The sequence below is a fragment of the Rhamphochromis longiceps genome, linkage group LG2 (assembly GCF_057381845.1).
Source record: "Rhamphochromis longiceps isolate RC_006_pf linkage group LG2, R_longiceps_female_GT1.1, whole genome shotgun sequence".
NCBI lineage: Eukaryota > Metazoa > Chordata > Actinopteri > Cichliformes > Cichlidae > Rhamphochromis > Rhamphochromis longiceps.
Window position 1 is genome coordinate 35,405,084 of NC_140558.1, and position 24,012 is coordinate 35,429,095.

A 24,012-nucleotide genomic window follows, 5' to 3' on the forward strand; every position below is an offset into this window, starting at 1 on the left:
AGAAAAAGCACTATTAATCTACACTTTAGACCACCTACACAATACACTTACAGGAGCTTCTTGGCCTGCCACAAAGCTCCTGGCGTACAGTTTTTGTGCTGATGTTAATGCGACAGGAGGTTTGGAACTCCAGAGTTATCAAGTCAGCTTGTTGGCAACATTTACACATTATGCGCCTCAGCACTCAATAGCCCCACTCTATAACTTTATTTGGTTTACCATTTATTAACTGAATTAACTGTGGTTCCTTAACGCTTCTGCTTTGCAATAACCCCTTTTACAACTAATCATGGAATATCTAAGTGAAGAAATCCCACTAACTGACTGGTGGTAACAAAGGCATCCTATTACAGCACTGTGCTTAAATTCAGTGAATTCCATAAAGCGACCCATTATTTCACAAATGTTGGTAAAGGCAGGCAGCTGGTGAGGCACGTAACTTTATACACCTGTGGCAATGGGACTGGAAACACCTGAATTCAATTATTGAAATGAGTCACTTATTACTTTTGTCCATATAGAGAACTAAATGGTTGAGTCCTAAAATACTGAACTGGAAGTCCATCCATCCATCCATCCATCCATTCGCTTCCGCTTATCCTTTTCAGGGTACACCTTGGACAGGTCGCCAGTCTGTCGCAGGGCCAACACACAGGGACAGAAAACCATTCACACTCACATTCATTCGCACATTCACACCTAGTGACAATTTGGATTATCCAATTAACCTATCCCCACAAGCTTGTGAACTGGAAGTGTAACTTAATATCTTCAAGCAGTTCTTTGGTGTTAACTAGTATTGTCATGATTATAAGTCTTAGAAAACTATATCATAGTATTTCAAGTACTGTGATATCAAATGAAATCCATGGCTTTTTAAACACACGAACTTGATCCTTGACCTAGACCAAAATAAATAAAAAAACAAAACAAGTGATGACAAATCTCCCTAAAATACAAACATGTGGGATATCATATTCTTTCTGATGTGGTTTGTTACGAGAACTAGCACCAGCTTAAAAAAACAAAACAAAACAAAACAAAACAAAAAACAAAACTTAACATAACTTTATGGTTGCTTATTTCATAGCTAATCCTACTGTCCCCCCCTATCCTAAGCTGTTGTGTTCTCTAAGCATCTATAGCAGCGAAGCCATTAGTGTGAGGTTTGCAGCCATTGGCGTTGGTGTGGTTGAGCGCCTCCATCTCCTGATTGGCAGCCAGCTTTTCTCTGGCCTTCTTTTCCCTCGTCAGCTGTCTGCAGTGGTAGAACAGGTAACCCGGCAACAGGAAGCCAGTAAACGAGAAGATCAGCAGGCCGAGGTTGATCTGCAGGAAAGAAAGATCAGGAAGATGGACAGTTGTAATTATGATTCACATTGTCAGGCCATAATTAAAATTGACAGTTTCAACTGTGACTATTTTTAAACTACAGGAAGAAAACTTTAAAACTGTTTGAAACCAACTGAGACAATAACCCATATAAATCAAATTACATTTAACATGTAGCAAGAACCGATCAACTGAAAACAACAACAACAGTTTAAATCTCAAACTTTCTCGCGTCCTATTCTGGCCAATTATGCAGCTTGTTCTTTGAAAACAGCCCTTCTAACTCTTAGTTTGTATTTTTTTTAGGGGGGCATTCCTAAAAGCCTACTTTTTTCTGATTGGCTGGCCCCTCATCTGGCTTCCATAAACAGAACCCTAGGCTTGTAAGCCCCTCCTCTTTATCTCAGGCATGTAGAGAGCTTTAACACAATAACCTTAAGGAAAATTCCCTGTTAAGACCAGCCTGAAGCCAGAAGATTTGGCTAAATTTTACTTACCAATGTAAGCAAACACTGCGACAGTAGTGTCTCCTTTAAGCATAGTCATGGTTTGTGCTAAAATGCTAATGTTACAGTGCTAACATTCTCAAAATAACAGTGTTTAATATGTTCACAGGCTAGGTTAGCTGCAGTAAACAAAAGAAGCAGAAGGGAATGTCTTCAGATTTGTAACTCATGTGACACCCAAACTCAGTACAATTCATCCCGAGGGAAGCTCAAATATTTTTGCTATATTATATATATTTTTGCTATATTCATATTATACTTGCTGAATGTCAACCTACTATGTGGCTCTAGATAAAACATTTGCAGGTGATCAGAGTGATTAGGACTCATTATGTTTGAAACCTGAATGATTGTTTTAACATACACTGAGTGGTCATGTGGACATTTCGAGGTGAATCAACATGATGATCCAATTTAGGATTACCATTTGGCCTCTTCAGTCTTCACTTAGTGCACTCATTACCTAATGAAATTAATGTGTATAAAACTGTAGCTAACAAATGCAAATTCATTTCATTTACAATTTCAGTTATCCCATGGATAGTTGGTGGCGCAATAAACAATGCTGAGAGCTTTTTATGGGCGTCTCATTGTGAAGTTCGCAGGCATGCAGAGAAAATGTGTTTTCTCACATAGTAGGGGTCTCCTTTCAATGGTCCAACCATGGCGATGAAGAGTGGCTGCTGCAGCAGGGCGATCACAGCGCTAATCATGGACTGGAGGCCTGTCAGCGTGCCAAAGTGGTTGGACGGGTAGCTGTGGGAAAGATTTAGTGGTTAGCGTGAAATACCAAGTGACAATAGGCTGACAATACATAAAATAAAAACAGCTGATTTAGTGTTGGAGACATAACATCTATGTTGAAATGCAGGATTTAGTGCCAGAGAGAGCTTGTTTTCATGCTGATGTGGCTCTGGAGGGCACTCATAACCAACAAGTTGAATGTTTGCCCACACGATGTTGGGTGATAATGAACAATCAGATATGTACCAATCCTACAATGACATAATTATGCATGTCATACTGAATAAGTATAAAATGTATAAAGCAATGCATAAGCTGAAAGGTTGCAGTTTGTGGTCTCCGGGCACACAATACAGGATCCCCCCTCCTTTTGTTACCACATCTGGTTGCTTTTATCACACTGTAAAGCCGCGCTTTTTGGTGTTTATATGGTGTTAGATAATCACACTAAATGGGTCAGAAAAGAGTTCATTGTCTCATTTCCAAGATTAAGTGATATCCCAGTTGTCGTATTAATGAACTGGAAACTCAACATATGTTCACTTTGATGAGCACTTCTTCCAGTTATTACGTCACTTAAATGCCATGTGATTTAAAAATTAGGTTTTTGTGAAACTTTGCATGTAATTGTGTTGTACAAAGATTTATCAGCACTTACACAGCAGCATAAAGTCCTCCACAGCAGGAGTGGATGAAACCTCGGACCATAGTGTGGAGGATGAAGGTCAAGATCTAAGGTTGAAAAGAGATGGAAAAAGTCAGGGAATTAATGCATCACACTAATTACTGTTGTATCGTTGTTGTCACAGAATAAGGCATTACCTGTAGAGGCAGGTTGTCGATGAGGCAGCAGACTCCAAATGCAATTAGCAGCAGGTTAGTGAGGATGAACGCCCTCATTGCATTTGTCACCTTCTGAATCTTACGGTCTCTTTTGGGTCCACTGGTGAGCCTGTTGAGGACACAGGCAAAGAAGTTCCCATCACAACATACAGTGTGTGCTTCTCATATATAAATGGCCTCGTCAGTCTAGTCAGTCCTTCTCCATCATCCTATATTCATGTCTTTACTGTCAAACTACCCAATAAAGGCGAAAAATAAATGAATGTTTATTCCCAAATCTGTCAAGTTTCTCTGCACATACCTCTCTTGTCTGCCTGAGGGGACTGTCTGATCCTCTTCACACTCCTTCATCTTCCAGTCCATGATGTAGCCAATCAGAGGACATGTGGCCAGACACAACAGCTGTAGCATGCCAAAGGTGGACGAGTAGAAACCCACTGAAAGACAAAACATTAAATTAAGAGAAGACAAAATAACAAAGATAACAAGTTTCAGTTTAAAGCCTTATTACTACAGTGCTCACCATTGTCTTCTGCCTCCTTGGCTAGCTTGCCAGACGCTGGAAGATACATATAATAAAGAGCATTTCTGTCAGTACTGCTCAAAGGTTTTTCACAGTACTGTAAATACTGACTGTGTTTGAGGGTTGGACACTCACGGTGCTCTTCTCCATGGGTGATCAGGAACTCCAGCATCTTGTTCATTGCCCCCATATAAAAGATGATTCTCAACTGGGACATCCCCATGGTAACCAGACTCCAGAGGAAGATGGGAGAAAACACAGACCGACGGAAAGGAACCGCATCTGTGAGAGGACGAGTGTTTTTATTTTCCTGTAATGATTGTGATGGAAATTCAGGAGAAGTGGTTCAGATTTCTAACTTTTACCGTAAACCTTGCGGGAGATCCAGTCTCTCAGTAATATCACACAAAATAAATCAGTGGTTCTCAGCCTGACATGTGCAAGACGTGAGGCACTTTTCTAGTTTGTCTACAATTTTATAATTTGAGGGGTTGCAAGATGATTAATGGGACAGAATTTTATTGTGGCCACAATACAAAAGGTGCATGACTGCGAGCATTGTGGCTGTGTGTGTGGGTACACTTGCATTACTCATTTTGGGGGACCTATATCCGTACAGTCACACATGTGTGGGGACTCTGTATCTTTTGGGGTCAAAAAGCAAGACCCCATAAGACAAATCTTAAAATTTTACAGTATGTAAAACATACAGTATGTTTAGTAGATGACTTGCTCTATATCCAATCTATTTACCTCAATATAGATTGGCACTTGTATAGTGCACCATTCACATTCACACAAACTGCAGAAGGAAAAGAGGACAGATTTGTTGACCTACTGGGTGCAACCTCATGTCCATTAGCAAGCTTCTCTGTGGAGCGTCGGATGTCTCCGTTTTGGTGGCTCAGTCTCTCACCAACAACCTTCTGCTCAGATGAAGGTGGCTCTTGAACATGGAGGATCTTACTGTTATCAATAAACAGGAGGGTTTCAATTACGGAGTTACGGTTGTCATCAACAGTTACTGTATCAATATTAAAAAACAAAAACAAACAGACCTGTAGTCCACCTCTTCGGGTGTTGGAAAACCTTCTTTGGGCCAGTTAACAAAACAATTTATGAAGACACATGTGGCAAGACCCGCCCACGTCCACATGATCACCGTGAACGACACGCCTGCGTCGTAGATGGCCTGGGAGGGAAAAGAAGTTATGTTTTTACACTCATGTTTCACTTGTGTTTAAAGGTGTGCTCGCTCACTGTTTTTTTTTTTTTAAACCACATGGCGGAAACAGAACAAGCTGTAAACACAACACAGACATTATCACCTTGTAAAGTTTTTACGGTGAGCGTGCTTAGAAACCATCCAGACACATTTATGCATTTATTTACAGTGGCGTACCTCAATGTTTATGCCTTATAACTCCATCCATAACATTTCTAACATTTCAAAGGCACTCTGAAGTAGACTCACAGTTACAACTCCACCCGGTTTATGTGAGAAATTCATCTAAGCGTGTAACTTTAACGATGTATTTGTTAACATATCCTTAATTTACCTTGACTCCAGGGAAGGTGACTGCAGAGGAAGCGTAGGAGCCGATCATCAGAGACATTATGGTGGAGCTCAGGGCACCAAACATGTTGGGGAGCTGCAGGCACAGGGACATGTAGACAAAACAGACATGGTCACATATAAAAACATTCACAGTGGTCCATGGACTACCCGGAGTTCATCATTTATTCTAGTGAAGGTTCACTATGTTATTTTGCCAGCAGAGGGCAGTGGTCTGCTTTGTGTTAGCAGGACGAAATACTGAACACTGATGAGGTTGCTCCTAACAGCAACGGTTCACTGCTCTAGCCTGCAGCGTTTGCACCCAGTAACACTTCTCTCTTCCTGCAGAGCAGACTCATTAAAAATATTAGTTTCCATGTCAAAACAAAGAAGAAATGAAGACATGGCCCCATGGCTCATTAATGGATTATGCTATACTTAGAAACATTGTTATCCTTGCAATTAAAACAAAGAAATAAAATTCAAACTAGTTCAGACTTGACTAGTTTCCTCTGACCTAGCATGAGGGGGGAAAGGTGGTGGGCATTAGGCACTAGGACACCATATATTAGGTCAACCTATTTACAGTGACAAGGAGCTTAGCAAACACAACAGTGACCTATTGTGCTTGTAGCACAGTAAGTGTCCTTTTAATTAGAGTTTTAAATGGGTTAATCGTGATTATAAAAATCACATGTGTAGGATTTTAATTGTGCTGGATGACAAGCTTACTATTCTCTCTCTCTCTCTCTTTCTCTTTCTCCCAATGACCACAGTTTTCCAAAACTCCTGCAAACGTCACCTAATCTCCCTACGCCGTCAGTGCCACTGTTGTCTCCCAGACAGTTTCCACACCCTTACACTGACGTTATCGAGGCAGAGAGCATTTATTAAACATAAAGGAGCACAACGTTGACCTCCTAACATTTTTATTGGGAGATGATGTATAGAGATATAGAATTTTTTTATGCGAAAAATCATTATCTATTTAAGTTATTTAAACCTCTATTAATTAAGAATGAGCTGAAAACAACACCAGCTTAGGCTACTTAGAAAGTTGATACGGCTGACTTGGACGCAACTTGCTTCAGTTTGCACAACCAGTCAACATGGTGCAACATCAGCATTTTATTTGGAGTCCTGTGTTACAAGCCTATACGTTTAAATGCAATATTCACTCTACTTTCCCTACCCTCTCCACCAAATCCTTAGTGAAATATCAAGCGATGTTTGCTAGTGTAACTTCGCTTTGTATTTGCTAGCGTATCAGCAAGTGTACACAAGTCTTTTCATTGGAAACAGCTGCACCGAGATAGCGGTGAGAACCAAAGCAGTAAAGTTGTGGGTTGGGAAAACCTAAAATAATTTGTAAGAAGAGTATAAACCTCTGTAGAGCTAAGAAAACCGCAGTTTGTTTAATCTTACATTATACATAGTTATTTGAGCAAATGTTGGTTAAAAATATTAATTATAGTACCTTTAACAGATTACAGATCCCTTCTAATTACTATAAATATTTCTTATAGCACATTCTGCAGTCCTTAATTTTCCCATCACTTAGACACACTGGGATTCAGAGCTGCATAGAAAAGGGTTTCCAGGAGTGTTATTACCAAATATCAAAATTCCTACAAACATTTTTGGCCTTTGTGCCAAACAAGATGTAAGGTGGAAGGTGTGGGTGAGAGGTGTGCTTTTTCATCCATGTATGAATTTTGTCTGCTGTCCTGAGATTACATAACTGTGACGATGTGCAAGCTGTGGTGCCTGCGCTTTATCGAGGAAGCATGAGGTCACTTCAGTTGCTGACACTGAAGTGAGATGTTGGCAGGTAAACAGGAAAGAAAAGCTTTCCTGAGGATGTTCGAGGAGAGAGTCTGCCTGTCTGAGTGAGAGGAGAAAAACAACCGCAAGAACACCCGTCCTCATTCAGCACTTCTGAGAACTGAATTACAGCTCGTCTATGAACATAAGGTCTGCAGTGCTGTGGAAGTTTATGGAATGTGGGAAACGGGGCCCTCCGAGCTTGCATCTCATGTTGTAAGATGTCAGGTTACCAAATATGGAAAGTGCAAATGTCTATCCTCTACCTCTGTGTTCTGTCAGATCCTATTAAATAAATATTTTTTTACAGGGCCTTGCAACACTTATGCATGCGAATGCTGCTAGGGGGATGTGGACACAAACGCATGACTGTATGGACGCACACACAGGGTCAAAATCACACACATAAAAAAAAGGATTTAGCCATTCACTTGCCACAGCTAATGAGTTCAGGCTCTACTCCTGCCGTGCTCACTCACTTGGGTGTTGTAAGGCTTTGGCACTGAGTTTAATTAAGACTTTCACTGGGAGAATGGGCCAAATAGCAGATTAATGAGCAGTGAAATTTTGAAAGACAGGACGCAAGAAGGGAAAGTGGGAAAGGAAAAAAAGGAGAGGAAGAAAGACAGATAGGAGTATAAAATCAGCAAGGACATCTGTGACAAAGACACGGGCATTCTCACACTCACACACACTATAAGAAGATTGTTAGCTTATGTATCTGTGTATTTTCTCATTTTTGTGTTCCAGGTTCTGTATGTTTGTTTTGTCTTTTGTGTCTTACAGGTGCGGCAGTTGTGCATTCACCCCCCACCTGTCTTGCCTCTGCATTGTCATACCAAACCACATATAATGTAATTCACATGAAGAAGAGCTGTTCTTTCACCACTGTACATTCAGATCACAATTCTGATTGCAAAATCTGCCAGACAGGACAAGCCACAAGAAAAAAATAAATAAATAAAAAATCAGCAAGGTAAGAAAAAAAAAGACAGGTAGCAGGAGTAAAACTTTTTGTGTTTGATCTCCCAACGCTACATTTGCAGAGCCTCCCTCTGTGGAGATCCCAGCAGGAAACCCTAAACTGGAGCCGATTAGCACAGACTTCTTTTTGCTCCCTCCCTCAGTGTTCGCAGTTTGGTCAAACTGTCAACTTCAGAGTGTTAGCAAAGCCGTCAAAAGCCTGCTGTAGTGGACTTGTATAAAGACTAGGGACTTTTTAATATTAGGGTATGTACGATAATTACCTTTCCCCCCCAATTCCCTGAAGTTGCTTCTATTCACTGAGTAAATTTAAAAGTAGGTCAGAAGCAGACTGACAACTTTCACAGTCATTACAAGGAACATGATTAACAGAAGTAGCTGCATTGTCTAATCGCATGCCAGTGGTAAAGTATTTGCATTGTCAGTTGCAGGCCAGGCTTCATTCCTTTAAAAATGACATGATACTGGGAGCAGAAAAACTTTCATTCTGTACATAGAGAACATAGGGCGTTCAAAGGACCTCATGCATTCCTAACAATGTGACTCACTGGAAAAGAAGGTGTCTGTGAATCACCTTGTTGTCATTTAAGGCTTTAATTAGTTGGTAAAACCAAATAAACTAAAGGTGTGTTTGCATATTGAGCACAGTAATGAGTCAAACTAAATAAATAAAAATAATAAAAATAATAAAAATAAAAATAAAATAATTTCCCCCAGGGATCAATAAAGTATTCTGATTCTGATTAAATATTTAATGAAGGAAAGAAATCAGAAAACGGAAAACTACAGGGCGTCACAATTGCAGCTTTTGGCGCCTGTTGTTGTTCTTTTACATCACCCACACAGGATCTCAGCTCATTGTGCAAGATACTGCACCTCAAATGTCCCAGTGTTCAGTTGTTTTTATTTAATATTCAACCAAACTCAATTATGTCACTCCTCCTTGAAATAAAACCCACAATCTTTTAACCTGTTGTTGTAATTGACAGCATCTCTTCAAACGATTTTACAATTTTCTGCCAATCTTGTGTTATTGTTGGCAACATGAATGTATTATTACAAAATAACACTGAACATGTACGGACATCACAGGGGGACCAAGAGTACCTGTGAAAGTGAGGCAGAGTTAATTACCCTGATCAAGGTTATGGAGTTAAAAATGTTAAAACTTTCATCAACGTCAAACGTCCAGTCCACTTTTGGGAAATGTGAAAACTGTAAAGAATGAGGATAAAATGTGGACGTTCATCAGTGCTTCTGTCAGCTTTACAGTCTTCTTACTGACAAAGACATCAGCGGTTCCTACAGACATTTCTATAGGAAATCCATCCATAGAATTTCCATCCCAATTAAGACCGGCCCGCCAAGGGAGTCTGATATTCCCAGTTTAAAGAATCTGAAGTTATAATGTCTGTCTAAATGAATTACTATATTTATGTATTGTATAAAAATCCAATGATGGGCTTTGTATTGGGAGTTTCCCCCCAGTAACTGACTCATAGAGCACAATACCGCAAAACGACTGAGATGGTCTTGTTTAACTCTCGACCACATGGTATAAATTATGATGGCATTTGTGAATTTACGTCTGTGTGTGTCTGCCCTTGCACTCTTTAGAAAAGCAGCAGCATTGAGGTCACTCGGTGTTGGTAAACCTCACCCTGATTAGAAGTGTCGACAGAGGGAAGGAACGAGGGACACGGAGGTCAGTCAGGGACAAACAACAGGGGGCAGCTGATCATTACTCAACAGTGTGTGTGTGTGTGTGTGTGTGTGTGTGTGTGTGTGTGTGTGTGTGTGTGTGTGTGTGTGTGTGTGTGTGTGTGTGTGTGCGTTATTAACCGTGTTTGTCTGATAGGCTTGAAAGAACATTCTGTGTCGGCGTGAGCTAACACTAAAAGGAGCTCCACGTTCCTGCATGTGTTATGCCTGTTTCCTTAATGCAATGTTAGCCATGCGAGTATTAAAGGTAGCTACATTCTTAATTTTGCATTCATTTCTGCTTTTAAAATTAGTGTTGTTTTTGTACACCTCTACCTGGGGGGGAAGAAGTGCTAATTAAACATCTTTCACTGTTGTGTAAAAAAAAAAAAAAAGATGAGTCAGCATCTGTAAAAACCTGAACGAACGAACCACTCTGTCGATGTGCTGCTGCACTACTTCCAAAACATTTCATCAAAATTCAAAGCTGCGATTTTGTTCACTGTAGAAACAAGAAAAAAGTCTACCTGCTGAGTCACCACCAACAGGTCCCTGCAAGTTACACTTTTTTTTTTAAACATCTGCACTGTTTGTCTGGTTTATATCACCCTAAACATCTTTCATACCCAATGGCATCCAGTTTCATAATAGACTCCTCTAACGCTTTTCTTTCTGTAAAAACACCCACGTAAGCAGTTTGCAAGCTTAAAGAGAAAAAGGTCCCAGGATAAGGTCATCTGTCCACAGTCAGTCTTTAACTTCAGCATTTAAACAGCTGTTTCTTGTTCATCTCCCCGTGCGCGCACATTTGCGCATCCGCATGTGTGCACAGTCATGCAGAGTTTAAAAGGTTGTGTAGTGATTATTCTGCTGACTGCTGAGCGGAGAAACTGAAGAGAGCAGGAAGAAGGTCGCGAGGAAGAGCTCAATGTGTGCTCAATGTGTCCTTGAGTATCTTTGATTAGAGGTAAAGGGGCCGAGCACTAGGGAGGGTGTGTAGTCACCCTTGGGCTGCAATTGGTGGAAACTTTCCATGTGGTAGAAGTCATGTGCACTCTGACGAAAACACTGTACCAAGACTAAGCACCAACCTAAATACTTGCCAGGACAATGATTTTTTTAAAAACACACTTGCTGATAGAGCACACGCCTGATGTGGACATCACACACCGTACCACCACCACCCCTTACCCCCACCCAGTCAGAACAACACATGCCATTTTGTCAGCTGAGAGACCAACCATGCTACTAAAATGTTTCTGCTCATTTGTTCCAGGAAGAATAAAAAAATAAAACCCTGTCACTACTTTCTTAGAAAGAGTTATGTAAATAGATGGTGTTAAATTATATTATAGGACATAGAGTTACTGACTGACTACCAGATGACTAATAGCATTTAATGTTACTGATTGTACTGCACAGGATTACCAGTCATACTACTATCAACTGTTAAGAAATACAAGATATGGTGTCCATGCAAAGGCTCCCTTCTTTTAATTTAGGGGTTTTGTAAAGTTGACCACATTGAATAAGACCTTTGCCACCCAAAAATAAATCCAAACTGGTACTGAGAGGAGTGATTGTCTTGTTCTAACAACATCACAAAAGACACAACGATACCAGTAAATGAGATGTGAACATGAAACCAACTGCACTGGAACTGGCCGTTGACAAGACAAGACAAGCTTTATTAGTCCCACACGTGGGAAATTTGTTTTGCCACAGCAGAAAGAACTGAACTGAAACAACTGATGAGGGCTCTGGATAGGTTATATATTGAGTTGCCTGTGCCGTATATATATATATATATATATATATATATATATATGGCTGATTAATTGAGGGGAATAGTGTGATATATATATATATATATATATATATATATATATATATATATATATATATATATATATATATATATATATATATATATATATATATATCACACTATTCCCCTCAATTAATCAGCCAGACTGCATGTCTTATCCCTTCGCCTGTTAGCCGTGTGTCTTACCGTGATGGAGGTGAAGGTCAGGCAGATGCCTCCGAAGCCATTCAGAGAAAGAGCCAGGAAGATGAGCGCTGAGAGGACTGCAGAGAAAGCAAGAGAAACATTAAAACTCGCTTTGGTAAACTGGAGGACTTCATTTTACAAGAAGTCAGTTTAAGTTAACATTTCAGGAGACCGCCTTCAAAAACAAGCAAATTACCATGGGCCTTAAAATTTAACCGCAGCAGATATTCACTAAAGCAGTTGGCTTTTAACTTGTGAAGTGGTGTAAAGATGAGGGTGTGGTGAAACACATTGATGCAGCTGCAACTCCGTCACTTTCTCTGTGGTTTAAGTGTAACATTGAGCAACACAGACAGCAGCTTAAATAAACAAGCTGGTACATAAAATGGTTCCAGCCAGTGTGACAGACACTTTCATATAACCCTAAAATTAATCTAAATTTTAATTAGGCTTAAAATTATAAGTTATGAGTGACAGGTAGGAACAATTTTTTTTAAATAACTCATTTGTCATGCAAATAGATAGATACTTTATTGATCAGTGATAAAAATCAGTTTGTTTGTTTTTACAGTGATTAAAAAAAATCCAGGTATACAGACTTCTGTAAAGCCTGTGTGCCATTTTGCATCGATTACCTCATTAATATCTTGTCTGTTTTTACTCACCGTCGGTCTTGTAGGCAGAGGTGGCCATCATAATACAGGACAGACCAAAGCATGAGCTGCAACAAAGAGAGAGAAAAATAATGAAACCTCCAAGTAGCTAGCTGCTGGTGACATCGTCGGCAGTAATAAAAAGCTACTTTCTGCTGCCATCTTATCCACAAGGGGTCGCCACAGTGGGTAGCTTGGTGACTTGGAGAGATTGTTGATTCGTTCCAGCTAGAGACACAAAACCCCTTTGAAGTTGCGACAGGAACTCAGGTGTAAAATCTGTCATCTGCCAAATCAAATTTTATCAGTTTCCATCGAGGCTGACACATAAAACTGACAACGGTGTCAGCCACTTATGGAGGTTATGTTGAAACGTCTACAAAGACTAAGACCAGAAGTCTAAATCAGCTATAAAAAGTCTGGTTTATAAAACAGTTGGTCAATGATTTAACAGCCTGAATGCTTTTTGAATCAGATACGTTCAAATCCGATAAGTGTCACGCTTGACTTTTAAAAGTCAAGTAAAGTCAAACTGTGGATGAGAAAGGCAGAAACCATGTGTGTTTGTTTACGTAACGTGACTTTTTACCCTTCTGTTTTGAAGATAACCCAACCTCTAACTGAAGTTTTCCAGTGAACATCTAAATGATTCTGAGTATGCTTTGCAGAAAGAGTGCTGTTGTCAGGTATAACCAAAAATTCAGCCCTCTGGGACCAACTCGATCTGTCGTGTTTGGAGCAAGAAAAATGCTGACTATGACCCACAAAATACCATCCCTACAGACAAGCAGGAAATGAAAACATGCTAGGGGGTTGTTTTTCTGCTAAGCGTGCAGGACGACTTCATAGGACTGAGAGGCCAATGGATGGGACCATGTACCCTAAAATCACGAGAATCTCCTTTCCCGCAGCCAGAAGACTGAAGGTGGATCACAGATGGGTCTTTAGGCAATGACCAATAACCCCCCAAAAATACAGACAATACAACACAACAAAGGAGCAGCTAGCCAACCCCCAGACCTCTACCCTATTAAAAAAAAAGTACCTATGGAGGGAGCTTAAGCTTCGAGTTGCTGAGCAGCCAAGAAACCTCAAGCATTCCTGTAAAGAGGAGTGGGTCATAATCCCTCCTGAGACGTATGCAAATGTGGTACCAAACTACAGGAAACATCTTATGCACAAATGCACTTGCCAAAAAGGGTTTCTCCACCAAGTACAAAGTCATGTTTTACTTGAGGATCAAATGTTTATTTCATGCAAGTATAACTTTTATGTAATGTGTTGTTGTTTTTTTATCTTATGTCTCTCGATTAAACTGAAACTACCATAAAAACATGAGACTGTTCTTCTCAAAGTTAAAAATTTAGCAGATCATCAAATAATTATTTCTTCTACTGTATCTCTAAGAGTCTGGCTCTGAAGTCAGTCCAAGCTCTACCTTACAGAACACATCCTGTAATTACATGAACGGTTGTAGACTAACTACACGTGTACTGAGAAAAGGTGCACACATACAAACGAGGACTGCCTACTCAGTAATTTGCAGAAACTGGATCAACTTCTCGTTCCTGCTGTGGGAATGTGATCCATCTACTTTTTGTACTAGAACACAATTACCAGTAAATGAATTGATTGAATATCAAGTTTTCCTTCCTCGTCTCCACATGTGCCAAGGTAGATTTTTTTATGATTAAGCCAAACATACAAGGATCATTTATGAGCCACACATACAAATACATTCTCAAATGTTACAATATTACCTTCCAACCAGTCGAATGGGACGTGGTCCAAACTTATCCATCAGGATACCAAGCGGGAGGGTGGTGGCACTAAGCAAGAAGGAACCGATGGTGAAGCCCAGATTCAGCATCTCTTCCTGGTCCACACAGCTGACCCACTCCTCAACCTTCTGGCCAGAGGAGTTACCCAAAGACGCGTGCGCTGTGTCATTTTCTGTGGGAACAAGTGTGTAGGCTTGATGAGAGATCGCTCAAGAACTATTTGAGTCTTTCAGGTTTTTTGTGGGCTCTGACTTGACTCCAAAACTAAGCATTATTTTCCCCATTTTCTAAACTTGTCTTAAAGGTGACTTTTCTGCAATTTCCAAAACAAGACAATCTCATGCTTTATAGATTGCAATGACACATTTGAACACAATACATATGTTTCCCGAAAAGTAATTCCAAGTGATGAGGCCTTAAAACCTGCAGTTCCTCAAATGGCCACTCAAGGGACGTTTCTAAAATGAGTCAGTCCTCATGGACTCCAATGTTAAAATGTACTTGAGCATTGTCTCTATGCCTTCATAGGAACTGTTGATGGGGTGAACTGTTAGGATTTAATCAGGGCTTAAAGTTAGAAGCCTCCCAAAACAAAAAACTGTAGCAAGCTTGCGAACACATAATTTGGCTGCTGGTATTTTGGGTACGTCTATCTTCTATTTACAATCTATGCAAATGTCTAATAGATGTGTTATCTCCATATCAAGGTTCAGAGATTCTGATCTTACCTGAGCACAGGTGAGAGTAGAAGCCTTCCCTCTTTAACATGATGAGCAAGGAGCCCCATCCCAGCAGCACAGCCGAACACAGCAGGTTTTCAATTACCGCTGTCACCGCCATCCACCAGCGCCTCCTGTAGGCCTGGACGAGAGTGGGCGCCATCGCTGCTGCTCTGTGATTGAGGAGCAACAAAGAGGGAGGGGGAGGATAAATTGAAATGACTTTAGGCAAACATGGAGGTTATTTTTTTTTTTTTCTAACAAGTAAAAAAGATAGTTGATGCATCCAATGTAAATGCGAAGGGTTTTCCATTTGTTTAACACCTTTGAAAAACTTCCAGACACACTAAATAAGCTGAACAGATTTTATTAAATAATATTACACACTGATGTGAGTCATTACTGATGCTAAACCACCTCCTCCAAAGGTTTGATTACCCGGTGTCTTAGTTTGAAGTAACAACATTAATTACTTGAAGCCCTTATTTAGTTTTAGCTCAAAAACATTCAGTAATGTTTTCCCAATGTTCCCATATTTATTAAGGACCAGGAAATTCTTTAGCGACGTGAATGTTAGGATTTTTGCTAAACCAGTTTGTTGTTTCAGGGAAGAAAAAAAAAAGGCACAAACTGTAACCATAAGTCTGAGTGACTCACACCACTTTCCATGACTTTGGGTTTGTGAAATTATTCCAGTCCGGATTTACTTCCTGTGAACTTAAGCTTTCATTCACATTGACATTTGAAACCTGATGAGTACATCTAATAAGTGTCCATGTGGAGAGTCACTGTTTTGTAAATCCTAGGCCAGATAGCTTCAGATGTAACATGGAGTGAACCACCACTCACAACCACTAGCACTTTATATAGCCTCTGTAGAAACTATCTACACCCTCACTTATCTTAACTGCACTACTGTATAGCTCTGTGTAAATAATCATTCTGTACATTCAATAATCTTTAATCCTACAACTGTTTACAACTTGCATAGTTCCCATTTCTGTATAGCTGTATATCTCAGATTTCTGTAAAGTTATTTATTTCATATTCTGTATAGTTTTTCATATTTATATCCTGTTCATAGCTTGTACTCACTACAGCCTGTACATACTTAGTTATAGAATATTCACAACATACTTCATACCGTGTACATTATAACATACCATAATAGACCCATTTCTGTAATATACTTACATATCTATACTATTGCTAATATATATTGTAATATACCTATATCACTAAAGCACTTCTGGATGGATGCAAACTGCATTTCGTTGCCCTGTACCTGTGCATGTGCAATGACAATAAAGTTGAATTCTATTCTATTCTATTCTATGTTCACCTACTGTGCTGTGAACAAAGCACTTGAGTTTGACTCCCAGAAACACTGCAGAGTGCTGAATTGGTCTGCTTTCCTTATGGAAATTGGGGTGGCACCTTAAAGTGCTGCTGTTTCCATCTAAAAGCAAAAGGGAGTGGGATTAAATGAGTATGGAAACCAAATGGAACTACAGCTTGGCTTTGGTTTTAAGTCACAGGATAATCAGGCTGCTTTTACATAAACACACATGGGCAAAAACACAGCAGCTGTGATTTGACTGACTAAATAAAGTCATCTTAGTCACGGCCACCTGAAAAGTACACACAGACACAGACACACACACACATAGACACACAAAGTACAGGTCACTGGTCACAATGATCTGCAACATGAGCGCCCAACACAGTCATGAATCTGATAACACACATATGAAAAACATCTAAACAAGAAGCAATGATCCAAATATGACCAGCTATTCCATTTGGCAGCCAAACCACAAAAGGGGGCAGAGGGGAACAGCGAGAGAAGAGGCCTACAGTCAAGGCCTCAAATAGGAAATCAGTTTCAGTGCTTCTTAATGGCGGCATCCTTTAAGCATGTGTCATACAGGAGAACCAGAGAGGCCCTAATGGGACAGATTTGTCTCCGCTTGTGCTCACAAGCTTGCGTGTGCCTTCACGAGGCGTGTGTGTAATGCGATTATCCACTGCCCGCTGAACCACCTTTGTGCTGAAAAGAGTGTTTGAAAAGCGGGATTTCGTTGTAACTGACACCCCACGACAAAAACCCCTTCAACACACACTCACTCAACAATGAGGTGACAGCAGAAGACGGTGCTTATTCACGCTGTCGTGTAAATGCCCAATCCACACATTAACCCGTTAATTAAGTCTGAGCACACAAACAGTAAAGAGGCTAACTTTTAGCCAAACTTCTACAAACACTTGAGTTACAACCATTCATATCATCTTTAAGTTAGGAATTTTGTTGTCGATCCATTACCATTTTCAAACCGATTGTTTTATCCACCCAGCACGCCAGAGAGAACCAAAGTTATTAGATCCACTGTTACAAAGGCCTAAGATGTTCATATTTGAGCTTTTAAAATGTGTCAGAGATCCACCTGCTTACAAAAACGGACTCCAGCTATCAATCAAAGGGCAAAATGATAACCAAATTTTCTGTCCATAGAGTTTATTATCATTTACAACCAAATTTATAAATGATAATAAAAACAGACTCCAGCTATCAATCACAGGGCAAAAATGAAGGAAGGAGTTCATTTCCCCTTTGGATCCTGCATGATGTGTCATATATGCTTTGTATTTTATTTTTAGCCTGGAGGAAAAAAACAAACAAAAAAACCCCAACCATTACAGTTATCCCATGTGTCCTTGTACATAAGAGATAACTGTACACAGATAAAAATTTGTTGCTTAGCTGTTGCTACAGTTAACAACTGAACTGCTATTTTGATGATCCTGATAGGGTGTCTGTCGATATGCACACATTACTTCTTTAATCTAGCGTAAATCTAAATCTTGTTAATTTCAGCCAAAGCTGATGTGAAGTAAGGACAGCCTAACCTAGTTAGTATCTCGCTGAGGAAATCTGTCGTTTAATTAACCTCAATGTGCACTTTTAAAAAAATCTTTTATCAGAATCAGAATCAGAATCAGAATACTTTATTGATCCCTGGGGGAAATTATTTTAGCGTATATCATTAACTTCAAAGGTCAAATGAGTACAAGGAGTTGAACATACAAGTTTTCATTGTTGCGCTTATGACTTTCCTACTTTCAGCTGCTTCCTTGTCAGAACAGGTCACCACAGCAGGTAGCAAATGTAACTCTGCCAAGTCAAACATGATTGATTTGGCTAATCTTTACACCTGCTGCCCTTCATGACACGGCCCCTGAAAGGATTTGTGTCTCTGGCTAGAATTGAGCCAGCAACCTTTTGCTTGTCAAGCACATATATACACCACTACACTATGCACAAAATTTAACTCTAAAAAACAGCCACTTAAAGTCCATAAAAGTCATTAACTTAAAATTTTTTAAATTATTTAAAAAAATCAGTAACTCCTAAGTAGTGTCAGAGTTTCCACATATACAAACTAAAATGTTAAAGTAACACAGAGACCATTAAAGGTCTAAGTATACAAGTTACAGTCACATGTATTTGATTTACCGCGGGGGCTGAATTAGGGGCATCAACACACACATGGTGAAATATGTGTGTGCATGAAAATATCGTGCACACACATCGCTCAGGAGGCAAAGCAGTAAATGAAAATGGGAGTTCATGGCTTCTTGGTATCACAAACACATGTCTGTTACTGTAAAAAAAGGCTGTGGTGTCATCTGCTTCGCTTTCACACAAACTGATGCAGGGCACGGATCCATTCGGACTAACTACTACTTATCACACATCCCTCGTCACCGTTTTTCCGCCCATTTCCAGGTGCCTGTTACTACTGCAGTAAACTGCACGCTGTCAATAAAGGGAACAGGAGTGCTACTGTGTTACCGTGCAGGAAGGTCAACACATGACAGACATGTGGCAACAACTTAAAACATGAATGCCCGGCTTTTTGTGTTGTTGGCAGGCAGTTGTGAGTCCCTGTCACAACACTGTGAAGTGTGTGCTTTTAAAGTTAAAGCAGGTGAAGCTTGCTTTGGGATAAATCCCACAAAAGGAGGGTGTTTCCTGAAATACCGGAGCAGTAGCAGCTGAATGATGCAATAACTTCAGGACTTACTCTACTCCTCTTTGCCACTGGCAGCCTGGATAAGCGGATGGGGTTTTAATGGGTTTTGAATTATTGAACAGGGCCTTCCTTCTCAATCAACAACTGAGTGAACATATAGGCTCAATTATCCCTATCATGCTTACTTTCAAGTCTCCCTGTTGCTGCTTACTTCCAGCCATGCTCTTTTTTTCCCTGCTGGGGATATAGATGACCTTGACCAGACGTGTTTATCAAACTCTGCGGGACTAAAAGAACCGCAGGAAAAATGTTTCCAAATAAAATAAACCACAAAGCCCTGGGCCTCTCTGTTCCCCAAAGAGTCCAAAAGTTGCCCGGCCGGCGAGCAGCTGTCTCTCCATGGGTGTGACAGTCAGCCTCCGCTTACCAGGCAGGGCAGAAGAGGAGACGCGTTCATGTGCTGCTCCAAATGTCAAAATCTGGAGTTCTCCCCTGGCCTCCAGATCCCATCAAAGCGTGACACAATTAAGAAATAAATGAAGAAGGCAAACGAGCAATAAATACATAAAATATAGGCATACTGGCTGGATAAAGGGAAACAAATATATAATTAGGCTGTTTAAAGATCAAGATTATTTTTAATCTGCTTTTCAAAGGTTTTGTGACCATTAATCATCCAAAAACATCCACTGATTATGAACGCCAGCGCCCCAGTTCTGAGAGAAATGGGGAGCTCTGCTCTATTTGATGCTTTAGACTGGGTGTTAGAGGCTACACCCAGTGACTTGGGGACATGCTGCATTTAAAATCCACACGTATTAAACATACAGTTGCTTCAGCCATCGTTCTCCCCATTTTTCTTATATTCTTTAATTTAAGGGGTTGTCATTTTATTTTGTTTTATTTGATTCCTCATCAATGAAACCAACCAACTTTTGGTTTTTCAAGATGCAAACAAGATTTTCATCATGTCATCCCAGCAAGTTTTCACTGACTGACATAAACCAACTTAATAACTCATACATTAAATGCACAACAAATTCATCAGACTACTACCCAATGTAAAGTTTCTTCCAGGTGTTACATATGGTTAAAAAGATTCAAATGCAGTAAGTATACATGTTTCATATAAATATCGTCTATAGCCTACTTATTTTCTTTAGCCCACATAATTAAACATTTCAGTTACATAAAACGTGATTTTGATTTGATGTACTGTATAGCATGTGACACAAGGCAATACAGTCTCTGGCACAATCATAAGCATCGGTTGCTACTGAAAACAAGAAACATTTTGTGTGTTAATGGTGGGGGAGGGGTACACTATGCAATATATTCAGTTTTAGAATTTATATTTAGTGTTAACTGTAGCTAGGTTATCTGTAGCTAGGCTCAAAGTGTTAATGCAATCTTATTTTAATATGCAATACTGTCATATGCAAAACCAGGGTGGCATTAGGGGTCTATGCCAGCACATTCCACCACATGCCACCGCTCTAGATCCGCCCCTGTTATGCTGTAATTGGGCTATAATAAAACAAACGCCTAACTTAAGACATTTGTGCGCATTTATGGCTTCCCAGGGGTTTTATAAATATTATAAATGAGTCATAACAGGCAGGACTCCGATGCTCCGTGAAATGAAGGCTCAGGTTTCACTGAGCGTATTGTACACATTTTAATCATCACTTCCGAAACTTTCTCAACATCTGCCGCTCGCGCCGATTCTCACATTTTTACTCTCCCTTTGTGAGCGCCCGTACTTTGCGCCATTTCTCCCCTCACCAGGCCACGGACGCACAAACACACGTGGACACACACACATATTGTGAGTTTAATACGCAGCGTTTGGTCTGTATCGTGAAAGCTGACACTGTCCATCTCATGCCACGTGTATCAGAGGTCGATTGTTCCTCCTGCTGTTTCAAGCCGCCGCTTACGTCTTTTATTTTATTTTATTTTATTTTTTACATATAACACTAAACTCGTGAACACAACAGCGGCAAAACGTGGAAATGTAAGTAAACATCATATACTTACTTCAGTTGTGTGTCCTCTCACAGGGGCTCGAAATAAAGGTTCCTTATTGAATAACAAAATAAGAATTTAAGCTCAACTTTAACTAATTGTTGTCCTAATAGCAAAGTTGAGCCCGAGTCCCCTAAATAAAACTTTTCCCCCTCCCTCTGTCCTCTCCCTTTCTTCCTGGTTGAAGACTGATGTTCCTTGCCTGTAAGTCCACGTTTTTTCTCCCTTTCTCTCTTCGGTTACACCACACACTTCCCCCTTCAATTTGACTTCTCCCTCCCATCTAGTTTACCGCCTGTTGAGGGGAGGAGAAAAGTCACTACGCCACACACATTCATGCTGGTCTTTCCTTCCATGCAAATGTCCTCCAGCATGGCGCATGGAAGTTTTAAAGAGCCCTTGACCTCGTAGGACCTGGGGTCCACATATGTGGACATCACATTTTGAGTTGTCCAGACCAAAATACTAAATTTTGCTCTTCAGGGGCCTGATATCCACTTACAAGGAATTTATACTACCACTGTGAATTTCCTCATATGTGGATTGCATTTTTCGCAGAAACAAAAATCAGGTAAAAAATAAAATAAAATAAAAAAAATCAGGTAATTCTTTTTCTTCTTTTTCTTTTTACAGTCATCAGGTCCCAATCAGGCCAAACAGCAAAGAGAAATTAAAAATGCATGCCATGAAAGAGTCCGGGTCTTGGGAGGTTAAAGGAAAGTCACTGCAATACGGGATCACATAGAATAACTGATTCAGCACATATGTGGTTAATGTTTCATACCAAGCTGAAAATACATTTAATAGGACAACAGTTTATCAGCTCAAACATCAAACGACATGAGTGCTTTAAAAGCATCTCTGACAGCATGGTGGAAGTTCCTAAAAATGGCGGAGTCTTCATTAATCCCATGCAAACATACACCTATCTGGAACAACCCTGACATATTACAAAACAATAATATGATTAACTTCCCTGATTGGAGTGGAATCAAATACTTGGAACATATATTAGAAGGAACAGACTTCATTCCGTTTGACAGAATAGTTGTATTCAGGCCCATCCTGGTCCGGATGGGCCTGGGCCTCCTGGTCTTGGTGGATTCCAGAGAGTATTGGTGCCTACTGGGGTCAGCGGAGGAGCTGGCCCTTCCTTCCCTCCCCATCCCCAGCTGCCTCCCTCTTCCCGCTACACTAACATAAACACACACACCCGCCCTCTCACATCATCTACAATTGACTGAGTCAGGACTCTTCCAGACGCTAAACCAAGGCACAATGTACATTTCAATTCCTTTAATTTTAAATATGTTTATATTGTCTATCCTGTAAAATAGTCAGATGTCTATTCATATTAATGTACAGAATTCACCTGCTTGCTGCTACTACTGCACATTCACCCAATGTATATACTACATATATATATATATATATATATATATATATATATATATATATATATATATATATATATATATATGTATATACTACATATATATATATATATATATATATATATATATAATGTTTTTCCTCTACACCCCCCCCCCCAAATTTTTTTTTTTTTTTTTTTTTGCACATGTCAAGGAGCGTGTCAGGCTACATTTCACTGTGTGTTATACTTGTATAACTATGCATGTGACAAATAAAGAACCTTGAACTGTCACGGCTGGGGGAGGGAGCCGTGTGGTGTGGAAGAAAAGGAGGACCCAAAATGCAGCAAACTGATGATACGAATGACGTTTTATTTACAGGGTGGTAGTGGCAAAAACAGGCAATGAAGCACGAGTAATTACAAACGGAAACCTAAACTGGGAGAAACTAAGTGACAAACCTGGGACCATACAAAGGGGTGCGGGGCAGAGAGACGCAGAGACAGGAACACCATAGAACGCAGATGAATGTAGATTAACGCAGTGATACATGGATGAACGCAGACGAGCCGACAACGAACACAGACCGACACCCACTAAATATACACACACAAGGTAATCAGGTAATCACACACAGGAGGGAAGAACAGCTGAACCTAATACACCTGGGGACCGGAGGAGACAAGCTGAACACAATAACAACAGACACAGACCTTCAGAACAGAACAGGAAATCCAGAACACGAGCCTTCAAAATAAAACAGGAAACAGACTGATGTACAACACAACACGGGGACATGAACAGAGCACCAAGGACAGACACAGGTAGGGCTGACAATACACCAAACTTCAGGTTAACCCTAACTAATACAGATCAGAAAAAACGCAAAACGCTGGGTCAACGACCCAGGACCATGACATGAACCTTGAACCTTGAACATTCAATATTTAGTATTTACTGTTATTTATACTTAGCTAGATTATTGTGATGGCGTTGTGTTTATTATGTTGCTCTTTTTTTGCTTGTTTTCTTCTCTCAACAGGTGATCCAGATGAATCAAATGGACCACTTAGTAAAGTTAATCCACTGGGTATTTTTCTTGGCCTTCAGACAATAATTCTGATGGCTAAAGAACCAAATGGGATAGGCAAGAAGGCAGCACGGTGGCACGGTGGTTAGCACTGTTGCCGCACAGCAAGAAGGTCCTGAGTTCAATTCCACCATCAGGCCGGGATCTTTCTGTGTGGAGTTTGCATGTTCTCCCCGTGTTTGCGTGGGTTCTCTCCGGGTACTCCGGCTTCCTCCCACCGTCCAAAGACATGTAGTTTGTGGGGATAGGTTAATTGGAAAATCCAAATTGCCACTAGGTGTGAATGGTTGTCTGTCCCTGTGTGT

At 40.2% G+C, this 24,012-nt stretch overlaps 1 protein-coding gene across 1 annotated transcript; it reads right to left on the reverse strand.

Moving 5' to 3' along the window:
- Window positions 1–610: 610 nt before the first annotated feature.
- On the reverse strand, window positions 611–21,489 carry slc43a1a (solute carrier family 43 member 1a). The gene is made up of 15 exons (XM_085425831.1): window positions 21,257–21,489; window positions 15,192–15,355; window positions 14,443–14,635; window positions 12,695–12,750; window positions 12,030–12,106; window positions 5,508–5,600; window positions 5,007–5,140; window positions 4,787–4,914; window positions 4,084–4,230; window positions 3,949–3,984; window positions 3,727–3,862; window positions 3,405–3,534; window positions 3,241–3,314; window positions 2,471–2,594; window positions 611–1,329 (listed from the first exon to the last, which is right to left on the reverse strand). Exons 2-15 carry the CDS (start codon window positions 15,343–15,345, stop codon window positions 1,132–1,134), a joined length of 1,680 nt encoding a protein of 559 aa, XP_085281957.1. The 5' UTR covers window positions 15,346–15,355; window positions 21,257–21,489; the 3' UTR covers window positions 611–1,131.
- Between the last annotated feature and the right edge of the window lie 2,523 nt (window positions 21,490–24,012).